This window comes from Cibotium barometz, chromosome 2 (genome assembly GCF_041138505.1).
Source record: "Cibotium barometz isolate CiBa-2024 chromosome 2, ASM4113850v1, whole genome shotgun sequence".
NCBI classification, from domain to species: domain Eukaryota; kingdom Viridiplantae; phylum Streptophyta; class Polypodiopsida; order Cyatheales; family Cibotiaceae; genus Cibotium; species Cibotium barometz.
The window spans coordinates 29,614,479-29,626,867 of NC_141047.1; the positions used below are offsets into that span (position 1 = coordinate 29,614,479).

The window sequence follows — 12,389 nt, forward strand, 5'->3', positions numbered from 1 at the left end:
TAAGTTTCGCGAGTTTAGCAATCCACTTTAAGACTTCAAATTTTAAGAGATTAAGAGAGAAAGAGAGATGGAAACCGTACATCGTATGGGGTCCCGAACTACCCACCGAAGGACCCCCTATCCTGTTACCGGAATAGTATTTGCTTTATTACTTTGAAGAGACTGATGGTGTGACTGACGGTAAGCCAAACGCAAGAGCTCTTAAGACCAAGAGTCGGGCTGAACTGTACACGGTTGTAGAAGCACCAATGATGTCCAATCTCGAACCTATGCACTCTTCCCAATGGAATGAGAGAAGGCTACAAATCTGAGGCTGAGATAGGGGCTATTTGGGACTGTTCTAAGCTATGTATGAATGCTGTAAATGAATATGAATGCTGAGTTTTACCTTCACCAATTGAAGGTAGCAAAACGATGAAGAGATGAATGCTGAAAACTGTTTGTTGGTGTTACCTTTGAGCCATATGCATTCGTTAAGTACATCCACTTGTTGAAGTGGCCATTTCAATACTTGTAAAGCTGATGGCTGAATGCTGAAAACTGCTGGTTTTGCTGATGGATGCTGAAAGCACATGCGTTGATGATGCTCCTTAGGTTGAAGGCTCCAACGCTTGAGACTTGATGCTGAATTCTGATATGATATGATATGAATGAATGGTGCAAAGGCAATCCTATTTATATGAGTGCTAGGTGCTAGTCGGTTGGCTGAAGGGCTGGCCGATTGTAGCTATTTTATTCTCCATGACTGATGCATGCTAAATAAATGATATTACATGCTGGAAATTATGGAAAAAATGCCAGATAAATCCTAATAAATATTCCAAGGCTGCCAGATGCCATTTCAAGGCTTCTGCAATGAACTATATGCAATGGATGAATGATATGCAATATGTAGAGTGCTTTCTAATGCAAACCCTATGACTTCTACTGACTCTACATGCATGAATGCATCTCTTCAAGTGGGTTAAAGGACTTGGACGGACTGACTGACTGACTGATTGTCTAAGGCTGAGAATGACCTATGTAGCTCGTGCCTGCTGACTTATCTTGGACGGAGGATTACAATGGGGTCACGGCGTACAACAAATATCATCCTAAAAGGTGCTGATACTGTACAATGTTACACTAATGATGATAAGCCATCTTGTCACCATGCACTACAGTGCAGAGTGCATGTGACAATCTCATCACAGGACTATGAGAACTGTTGAGATATGGAGACCTAGACATATCGACCTAAACATGGAAAACAGTCAAAGTGCCAACCAACATAACAACTTGGGCAGAGGACCATCATCAATCTCATCACATAACAATGTGCTTAGAACCACAGAGGTATGGAGACCCAGACACACCGACCTGAACTAATCTTGGAAATCTAGACAAAATGCCATTCAAGAAAAAAAGCTTGACCTGATGTCAGGTATGTGATAAGTTTTCATCCTGCCTACAATCTGCAACATGAATTTGAACATGCATGGTGCATGATACATGATAGCATGAAATCTGATGGTATGTAACTGAATGGCCTCAATGTGAAAATAGCTGCATACATTATGGCATGATTCTAATTGCATAAGGCATCATAGAAGCTTGCATGAACCCTGAGTCGCAACAGCATTTCGTTCCTCAGAAGAGAAACCACAGAAAGGAGTAGTGCTTTGAGCCATACATAACTCATTAGGGGGCAGAAGAAAGGAGCACTTACTTGATTTGCTCATTGGTGGCGGCCTCGCAGAGCAGGTGGCAGAGAATCTCTGGCGAGCCAATGAGGTAGCCGCCTCCCCCTAGAGTGGCCAGTCTGGGAAGGAGCACACCCCCCCCCCCTCCCTCTTTTTTGTCATTTTGATTATCGCCCCCTCTACGGAGCTGAGTTTGTACTTAGCCTGCATTGCTGTTCTTTTTGATAACTACTAGAGGATCTCCTTTCCAGATAAAAAAGGCAGGTGGAAAGGCACCACCTGGTAGTGCAAAAGGTGGAGGTTGGAAGGGGAGAGCGACGCTTCTACTGAGGCCGTTAAGACCAAGGGAGTGTCAACTAACACAAAGAAGGTGCAGTTGAAGCAAGAGTCCGCCACCGCCAACAGCAAGAAGAGGTTGTTGAAGCCAATACTGATAGCCCAAGTAGTGAAGGTGTTTGCCTAGGACCAGGAGGTCGTGGGTTCAAAACCCCACAAGGTGCTTCCTCAGCGGCATCGCCTATGGGAGGATAAAAAGCACCTACGGGTGGTGAAAAAATGGTAACTACGGGAGGATCTTGGGCCTAAGGCTAGTTGGAAAAAAGAGAAAAAAAAAATGAAAAGAAGAGGTGGTCCATGATGGGAAAGTGGGGCACCCCTCCCTTGTTGCTCCATGGCCGTGCCTTACACAGGAACTAGGGAAAAAACAAGGGCAGAAAATCAGGCAACGCCTTCACCGGCTGAGCTGCACTTAGGGTTTGCGGAGACCTGCATATAACCACTTTTAACGATTACAGTGACCAGCAGCACTTGTTAGGAGGGACACTTTGAGAAGCATGGTGAGCGTGAGAGCCTCACACTCATCGAGGGAGATCGCCACATGGCCTTAGGGGTAGGTGTCACACCACTCCGTGTATAGAAGAGTGAAAATAATAGAAGTCGGCGTGGGTGACCTCAGCACGGGGTCGGGCAGCAGTTACCAAAACGTCGCAGGACAAATGGAGGTAACCAAAGGAAGTAGAGGACTAACGTTATCCCTATCATTCATCTGCAGTGTTCTAACGTTCTCTCGTACCACCACTTGTTGCATCATGGAGTAAATGCACACCTGCTACCACATGGAGGAAACGAGCAGGCCATTGAGCAGGTTCAGATGGAAGGTGCCGAGATGCACCACTTGCTTGGCCATCTTGAACCCAATGCTGATTTCAAGGCAGAGAGCCATTCAACTCAGCAGGGAGGGATGGGCAGAGAAGAGATATGGGTGAAGGCTATGGGGTGAAAAGAAGATGGGGCTCGCATGAAGAGAGCAGAGAAGAGCAAAAAGCAGAAGGCAGAGGGAGAGGGAGAGGGAGAGGAGACGAAAATGGAGAAAAACAAGGGATTGCATACGCTTACCTCTAAAACCTGTAGCCAAGCTACCAACAGGATAAGGAAAGGAAGAAAGGCAGAGCCCACCACCTGCATGATGCCATCATGAAGGCTTGCAATACACAGTTTTTCTCTTTTCTCGCCATGTAGGCTCCCCAAGGACCATAAGCGTGATCCTGATACTTCATCAGTTTCTCTGCATGGGATCGTTCCTCATCACTGGAGCCTTTGAAGAACCTACGCCCAAGTGCAGTGTCTGATGAGTTGAATTCAGAAAGGCGACTTTACCACCAACTAAAAAAAGAGCTTGGATGTGACTTACTTAGCAAAACCTGGCAATGTGACATTACTCGGTCAATGTACGCAAAGGGGGCATGGTACACATAAGAGCTTGGATGTGACTTACTTAGTAAAACCTGGCAATGCGACATTATCTCGGTCAATGTATGCAAAGAGAGCACGGTACACATAAGATGTATTTTTTTCAACACTGCAAGCAAATCCAAAAGAAAAAAACCACTGCTAACACCAGTTCTGCTAAAACATTGAAATACCAGTTCTGCTAAACATAGAAATAGGAAGTAGAAAACTTGATGTGCAAGAATCTACAGCTCCTTTGATTAGGTGCATGCACAGCTTCCGAGGCACAAAATGATGTTATTTCTATTTCACATTCCATGATAAGCATTTTCCCAAAGCAAAAAGTTCATCATGCAGCTCTAACCACAAAAATCACCTGCCCACAGTGTAGTTTTCTTAACAGGCAAGAGACAAGACCAAACCCTGCATGCTTTAAGCATTTTCCCAAAGAAAAACTTTCATTATGCAGCTCTAACCACACAAACCACCTGCCCACAGTGTAGTTTTCTTAACAGGCAAGAGACATGACCAAGCTCTGCATGCTTGGCATCCAAAAGGGAGCCTGGTATCTGTCTTCCACCAATGTGGTTCTACCACAGAAGGGAACCAAAGGCTTCCACTGTATGTTTGCTCCATCCTAGTAATCCACATGAATGGGTTATCGCAGAGACGGCTCTAGTCCAGCACTGGGGTTCCAAGTGAAGTGGCTTGCATCAGAGTGTGGGTAAACGCGTAAGCTCAAGTTTTGGCACCACCCTCCCATGGATATTGGACACTTACCACACATAAAATAAAAATATAGTTTTCCTATACATAAAAGGGAGTTCAAATAGTGGGCCACAGGAAATTTCTTCAATAGTCACCACTACATATGCCCAGCATAGCACCTAGTGCAGAGGACCATCATCAATCTCATCACAGGACTATGTGCTGAGAACCATAGAGATATGGAGACCTGGACATGCCGACCTGATCATGGGAAACAGTCAGAGTGCCAACCAACATAACAACTTGGGCAAAGGACTGTCATCAATCTCATCACATAACAATGTGCCTAGAACCACAGAGATATGGAGAGCCAGACAGACCGATCTGAACTAATCTTGGAAACCTAGTTAAAGTGCCATCCAAGAAAAAGAGCTTGACCTGATTGCAGAATTTTTGCATTGTATGTGAAAAGTTTTCATCCTGCATGCAATCTGTAACATGAATTTGAATATGCATGGTGCATGATATGTGATAGCATGAAATCTGATGGTATGTATCAATGTGCCAATAGATGCACACATTACGGCATGATGGATCATAAATGCTGGCATGATGCCTAATTGCATAATGCATCATAGAACCTGCATGAACTCTGAATCGCAACAGCATTTTGTTCCTCAGCAGAGAAACCACAGAAAGGAGTAGTGCTTTAAGCAGTAGCTCATTAGGAGGCAGAAGAAAGGAGTAGTGCTTTGAGCCATAGCTCATTAGGAGGCAGAAGAAAGGAGTAGTATTTTGAGCCATAGCTCATTACGAGGCAGAAGAAAGGGGCACTTACTTGATTTTCTCATTGATGGCAGCCTCGCAGCAGGCAGCAGAGAAGCTCCAGTGAGCCAAAGACTGAGAAGAACTCGAGGGGGTCCTGGACCTCCACAAAGGGTTTGAAGACATCGCCAGTTAAGGTTTTGAACCATTTTGGTACTAGAATGAAAATCACATACAGGAAGGGGAGAGAGTTGCAGAAGGAAGGGATATATTATATATTTACAAGAGTTTCTTGAGAGGGCAACTCCTCTTACCCCATCTTCACAAGTGAGACGCATGGTACTTAGCCTGTGAACACATGTAGAACATCCAATGACAAAATGTTAGCAAGGCTCAAAACTGTGTGAGTGTGTGTGTGTGTGTGTGTGTGTGAGAGAGAGAGAGAGAGAGAGGGGTACCTTCTGTGTTTGTAGGGAAGGGGATAGCCAAGGTTAAGGGGGCTAAGAAGCCAGTGGCCAGCAGGCTGGTAGTTGATGGAAACCTCGGTGAGCTTGTGGGGGTGGTACTGCTGCCAGTGACAAGGAGGTAGGAGCTGTTAAGGAAGGGATGCGGAAAGCGAGGGGCAAGGGGGCAAGGGAGTCCAAAGGCAGTTAAGACCAAGGGAGAGTCGACCGACACGAAGAAGGTACAGTTGACGTAAAAGTCAAACACCTTCAGCAGCAAGAAGAGGTTGTCCAAGATGGAGAAGTGCAGCACCCCTCCCTTGTGGCTCCACAGCAGTGCCTTGCTTGGGACTGGCAGTGTCCACCACGAGAACTGGGGGAAATGCAAGGGCAGAAAATCAGGCAACGCCTTCACTGGCTGAGCTGCACTTAGGGTTTACAGAGACCTGCATATAACCACTATAACGATTACAGTGACCAGCAGCACTTGTTAGGAGAGATGCTTTGAGAAGCATGGTGTGTGCGAGTGTGAACCTCACGCTCCTCTTGGGAGCTTGCCACGTGGAGTTAGGGGTAGGTGCCACGCAGCTGGGAGTATAGAAGAGTGAAAATAATAGAATAGATTATAACCAAGTACTTCCCAATTTTAATCCTTATATGTGGTAGAGCAAGTGTTTTAGACAAGGCAACTCGTACAGCAACACTTGTTGTAGGAAGGAGCATTCATCATCAATTCAGTGACATGTACGTGTTTCATCAACTAGGGACATTGCCAGAGCTTTGTACCATTCATAAATGGGATACCCAGATTGTGCAGCATGTCAAACAAAGAACCGGCCACATTGGCTAGAAAACTTGGTTAAACTACAGATTGATATCTTTCCTAAAGGGACACATCGCAAGTGTCAAAGAGAGAATCCATTTTATATGTCATCAAAAAATCACTTTTTGTATGTCATATTACAAAATTTTGTCACATTTTATCAAGGCAACTGATATCATCTTGTATGTCACTGTTTTGACCTCTTCCTTGACTTATATATGGGTATCATGCTCCCCAAGTCTCAATCAGAAACACAATGTCTGCATGCATCTTTTGTATTGTCTATTCCAAACCCACTCTTAATTTCAAGGATAACCATTGAAGTTTAAATGTGTGGTGTCTACATACTCCTATAGACTTTTGTTTCATAATTTATCTTAGACCTACACTTACGCATCTAAAGATCTTGAGTTACTCCTCTTAGAGCTATGCCCTGGTGGAGATTAAAAGCGTGGCATACTCTTTTTTGGCCTCGTAATGAGTATGTGCATGTATCAAGAAATTGACTCTAGTTGGTCTATTAACTTCATCAAAAAAGACCTATTTACTTTGTAGCTTCATGGTAGAGTACTTGCTCCTGTATAGCACCTTTGTCCCATGTCTATGCATGTACAGCATTCGCACTTTCCTCAAATTTTCCAGCTGGAAGTCAATGAGCTTTGCACATCTTAACCACTTTACATGCTGTCTGTGAAATGCAATTCTCCATGGCCTCTGTGCAAAGGCAAATCTGGTATCCATAATCCTATGAAATTGTCAACCACATGTTGTATTTTGTGTGTGTGTGTGTGTGTGTGTGAGAGAGAGAGAGAGAGAGGCCTCATTTGACATGATAGCCAAGCCAGTGGCCTAACCTTATTGATGGCACAAAGTGCAGGGAATGTCATTTTAACCCATAATCTCTTGACTAGGAACCTGATGCATAGAGAGATAGAAAGCTCCTAGTAGAATATTGCCAGGAAACCATTTAGAGACTGCATACCACATGATATGAGGTGGCAACAAGAACAAAAAAAATCACCACCTTAACGATCAACTTCTTTGAAAAAGAAAAAGCTTGGACTAGAATGCTTCAATATCTAAAGGTCAGCAAAAAAGATAGAATAATACATAAGTTTTCTTGCAAGATATATATATATATCGGGAAATAAAACTTCCTACAAACTCGTCCCTGTTATTCCTTTCTGTGACTTGCGATGCCTTTTGTTTCACGCTCTTTGAATGGCTAGATTACTTGAATCTTAGACTTATACACAAATCAACGTGAAGATTGAACTGATTGTTGAAACCGGCATTCTGAATATCTCCAGGGATAATTAGATCACAAATGGGACATTTTACAGAAGCTCCTGAAACATGAATAAATTTAGTGATTACCCTCTCTCTCTCTCTCTCTCTCTCTCTCTCTCTCTCTCTCTCTCTCTCTCTCTCTCTCTCTCTCTCTCTCAATGAAACAGGCTCATCTTTTTTCCATGCTCATAAAGTAAAATCCCTTATGACCCTGCCTTTAGGTTGTAGAGAGACTAGTTGCAATGACGAACAAAAGAGAATAGCACACACTGCTTTGAGCTTCCCCCATGGGCACGTGATTGGCATGGTCAGTGCCGAGGCTGAGATACCACGCATGGCATTAAGCCCTAGATGGGAAACAATATAAGAAATCTCTCATACCCGAACAGCTCCCCCTTTTGGTGGAGTTAGTCATCCAACAAAAATCCAACCCTTACTAAACACTTCTTAAAAATCATATCAAGCAGTTAGCACATCCATCATATGACTAAAAGAAACACTAAACTCCAAATCCACTCAAGGGTTCACTTGTTTACCTTTACTCACATCAGAACCGCTTGTGTTTTCTCTGATTCTCTTAGCCCTCCTTTCATTGACATCAGTTCTAGTCATCTGTGCTTCACCAGATCCTCTGAAAGCTTCATCGGTTTTCAAATGATCATTCACTAGCAGGCTCTTTCCATATATAGTTTGGATGGCAGACATCTTTATTTTTCTTTGGAGTACAACTGTATCATTTCCTCCATCAAAGCCATTGTTCACCATAGGATCAACCTTCATATCCACAAAAGAGTTGCACAGCTCTCTCTTAGCATCACACACCTGAGGCCCCCTAGGGGCAGAAACACAAGGCAGCATCTTTGTGTCGTCTAAAGAAGTCCTTGATTCCTGAGGATTGCAAACTATATTGGGTCTAGAATCCTGAAGGAAAATTTCTTCCTTTGGTGACTGGACATTAAAGCTTGAATTTTTGAATCTTTGCTGCTGTTCCAACTTCTCACCATCCATCTTCACAGTAGCATTGTCTACATGACTGGGATCTTGTAAAAACCTTTCTGCTTGAGATTGACTGATCTGTTGTTGAGAGGACAAATTGACTGCAAACTGAGCTTCATTTAAGAGAGGAACGTCCGTACCAACCGGCATTTCCTCACTTTTCTCCACCTGCTTCTGGACTATGCTTAACTTGAGCACACTGTCTTCTTGAACAGTAGGAACTTCATCTATCAAAATACACAAAGGTTTAATATCTGTTTCTACTTTATACCTATGCTTGCATTCCCAATCCCTCTCAAGAATCTTCCTTTGCCTTCTCTTTCTCACTAGTGCCTCCACACCCTCTTCATCTTCCTCGGCTTCAAATGCACACCAACCCTTCCATCCTATGATAACTGTATAGTCATGAATGTACCTAGTACTGTACTGCCACCTTTGTCTTGCGTCTCCGTTTGGTTTCCTGGAACAATCTTCCTTCCTAGTGCCCTCTCCCTTCCTCCTCTTTGCACCTTGATGATCATCCATCGATCAGAAGATCAATCACATGTTCTTTAACTCTGTTCAGGCTTCTGCATTATCCTTGCTTTTCTAACAGCTTCTCCATGATTTTACCCCCCTTCCCTGATAAAAATTAAGATCTCTATAGAAGAATGAAATTTTACTGAAGCCTGAAACCTATATCATGTTATAATCCATTTGTTAAAGTGCCGGTTATGATAAGCTTCCAACAAAAAATCATATCTCCATGTGCAGACTTCACTTCTGATTTGTATACCTGACCTTCTCCATAGGACCTTTAATAACTGTCCATCCAAATAAATACAATTTGTAAATTTCTTGCATCAAATAAGTACAGTATCTAGTAAAGTTGGTGCATAAGACAAAACCAAATGTACAATTCCAGCCTATCAAGTGTGCCATCTCAGGTGCATGTGTCTACATTGGAATAGAACATGCACAGATCAGAAGGCGCTAATGCAAGGAAAGCCATAAAGTGCATATAAGTGAGGTTTAGAAGTGCATCTGGGTTTGAATGCCAAGAAAGGGGTTGTGGTTATGACACCCTTATGTTTTGAAGATTAAAGGAGCCAAGAAAGTAGCCAGGCACCACCTATAGCTTGTAACCATCAAAACGCATGCAATGTACATCTGGAGTTGCACAACTCTCATATTTGTAAGAGTCATATGTATGTGAAGGTGGAACTCATTTACAGAAGCGATGGAGAAACAGCTTCATAGTCCAAGAGAATGACATCACATGGCCGCTCGAACGCACTCGTGCAAAAATGTGAGGGAATGGTGCATGCCTTCTCTTTCTCTATAAAAGGTGGTGGATATTGTTTTCAGGAGCTACCAGAAGCTCTTCTTTTTTTGGGGCGGCGAGTGGGGGGTGGGGAGGGGGGGAGGAGGAGGGAATGCTGCTCCTCTCCAAGACAGGAATATGCTGCTCCTCTTCAAGCTCAAAACCTGGTAAAGGAGAGGCCAATTTGATTTGCCCATAGGTTACAAAGGACCTCGGTGTCCATCGGCCGAGGCTAGTGGCTTGGGACCTCCCGCTCAGTGGTTCAAATACTTACCCATTCACCTATGAAGCCATGGACAGCTGCCAGAACCTTCTACAAACTACAAAAGCACACTTCAATATTCAAAATCAAACATGTTCTCTACAATATTTAATACATACTAGTGGTTACAAAAACAGGTGCATTGCATTAACAAGGGAGTGTCAGCCCATTCCAGCCCTAATATGTATACAATTTTAATGTATCTTTGAGGAGTTGTTCTCGATTCATCTTTCTTGATTGTATTAATAGTAATTTACTTCCAAGAGAATTTCAATCATAATGCCTTATGCACCAGCCACCTCTAGCAAGATGATGTCTCGGAGTTTCCGGTCTTTTCTAGGGATATGTATCATCATGTTCCTCGATGACATCCCAGTCTTTAGGAGAACCAAGAACGAACATGATCGACACATGGAAATGGCCAAATACATCATTAACAAAAGAGGGTCGGCCCATTCCAACCCTAATGTGTATACCAGACTGCTCCTCGATCGCCTGGATCTTTGCATTATGTACTCTAATTGTTTGGGCATGTTGCCTGTTTAGTTCTTCCCGCTCTTTCTCAAGGTATTCAATTCGTTCCTTCTTTACCTCTTCGGCTTTGTGCAGTGTGGTGATCTGCTCCTCAGCCAGTTTTCTGCTTGCCTCAAAGTCTTTCTCTGTTTGTTGCAGCTTGGCAACTCCTCGACGTGCTCACTGACCTGGCACTACAGACTTTGGGATTCCTCTTCATGAGCCATGAATTCTAACACCTTCTTATCAAAATCTGCCTTCATCTCATTGAGGGGGCTATTAATCTCTTCTAAGATGGTCTCATATATCTGTTTTTGTACTTGGAGATCCTGTTCGGCCATTCTTCTCCTTGTTACCTCCTCAGTCAATTCCTCTTTTTCCTTGTGTGTCTCTTCTTCACATGCTGCTAACCTTTCTTTGTGCAGTGACTGGTTGCGAGAATGTAACCTTGTTAGCACATGACATTCAGACACCAGCTTCTTGTTATCTTCATCTTTTCCTATCTATATGATTTCACATCTTCGTATCTCTTTACACACATGCATATATACTTACATGTGTGTGTGTAAGTATATGTTTACTTACACACACACATAGATCTATGATCTCTCTCTCTCTCTCTCTCTCTCTCTCTCTCTCTCTCTCTCTCTCTCTCCACACACACAAACACACATACATATATACACGTGTCTGTGTGTGTGTGTGTGTGTGTGTGTGTGCGCGTGTGTGTGTGTGTGTGTGTATATATATATATATATATATATATATATATATATATATATATATGTATGTATGTATGTATGTATGTATGTATGTATGTATGTATGTAATTTTTTATTTTTTTTTAAATCAATGAAAGGATTTTTTTTTTTAAGGAAGTTACATGCAGCTAGAGACTTGATTAAGTTGGGAAGCTAACAGGCATGGCCATTCGTGTGCCCACACCTGATGTCTCTGTGGGCACGAGTACTGTGCAAATGCGAGATTTAAATAGGGCACAGATCCATACAAAGTATTGATAAAGCCCTTACAAATTATTAACAGCCAAAGGCACCAATTTATCTAACTTGACAATAAACATAACTTTACAAGGAATTAAGCTTAAGTATGCCTTTGGTACTCTTAATATATAGAAGTTCATAGTACTAATTATAGAGTTTACAGACCCAAATGCATGGACACATCATGTCAGTCCCTGCTATTGTGTTATGAAATAGGACTAATAATTATGTTTAACAAATATGAAGCAAAATTCTAAATTCCATTCTTTTCATGCATTTGCTTTTTCAAAGTGAGAGAAGCAGACTTGAATAGTTGAACTTACAGTATATTACGATTCTCCGCTTGATATTCAATGAGAGCATCGCATGAATGGGAGATCCAGACTGTGGAAGGAGCAAAGCTGTGATTAATACGTTAAATCATCGGGATCAAGGAAAAATTAACGCTTAAAGATTTTCGTATTGCGTGCCAAAATGCCCACCTGATATGATAGTTCATGTTAAAATTATCGCCTTCTGCATGCAGAGCTAGCTAAACTCTAGTTCGTTAGTAGTAAACTCGAGTTTGATTCAGGTCCTTGGCAAGGTGGCACGTGCGATGTTATTTGATAAAAGTGGGCAACTGGTGCTTCCCACTTTTTTTAAGACTCCAAATTCAAATTCTACCCAAACCTCCTAAAACCTCTTCCTCCCCCAAATTCTTGCCAAGTGGGAGCTTTGTGAAACTCTTCCTTAAGATAATATAGAGAAGAGAAGAGAAGAGATAGAGATGACATGAATTAAGCATCCTCACTAAGTTTTTGCCTAATGCATGGCTACACGAACACCCCTTGGTCCATTTTCACTAATGTTTTGCCTAATGCATGCCTACACAA

General features: G+C 42.6%; 1 protein-coding gene across 4 annotated transcripts; it reads right to left on the reverse strand.

The window, feature by feature from the left end:
• Positions 1-1,843: 1,843 nt before the first annotated feature.
• Positions 1,844-11,894, reverse strand: LOC147640910 (uncharacterized). Of its 4 annotated transcripts, XR_015268596.1 has the most exons (7): positions 11,838-11,894; positions 7,976-9,238; positions 7,260-7,498; positions 5,198-5,231; positions 4,957-5,040; positions 3,373-3,466; positions 1,844-3,287 (listed from the first exon to the last, which is right to left on the reverse strand). XR_015268596.1 is itself a non-coding variant. In XM_086816536.1 (3 exons), the coding sequence occupies exons 2-3, from the start codon at positions 8,958-8,960 to the stop codon at positions 7,380-7,382; spliced, it is 1,104 nt and encodes a 367-aa protein (XP_086672662.1). In that variant the 5' UTR covers positions 8,961-9,238; positions 11,838-11,894; the 3' UTR covers positions 6,997-7,379. The 4 variants fall into 4 exon arrangements, 1 of the variants encoding a protein (XP_086672662.1); XR_015268594.1 differs by having other exon boundaries at positions 4,957-5,231; XR_015268598.1 differs by lacking the exons at positions 1,844-3,287; positions 4,957-5,040; positions 5,198-5,231 and having other exon boundaries at positions 3,423-3,466.
• Positions 11,895-12,389: the final 495 nt, after the last annotated feature.

What these genes read in the sequence shown, in the direction of transcription:
- LOC147640910 (XM_086816536.1), bottom strand. Translation starts at nt 8,960, where the DNA reads ATGGATGATCATCAAGGTGCAAAGAGGAGGAAGGGAGAGGGCACTAGG. An exon ending in CGGTTCTGATGTGAGTAAAG is followed by an intron (nt 7,499 to 7,975) that starts GTAAACAAGTGA and finishes TTCATGTTTCAG; the next exon opens with GAGCTTCTGTAAAATGTCCC.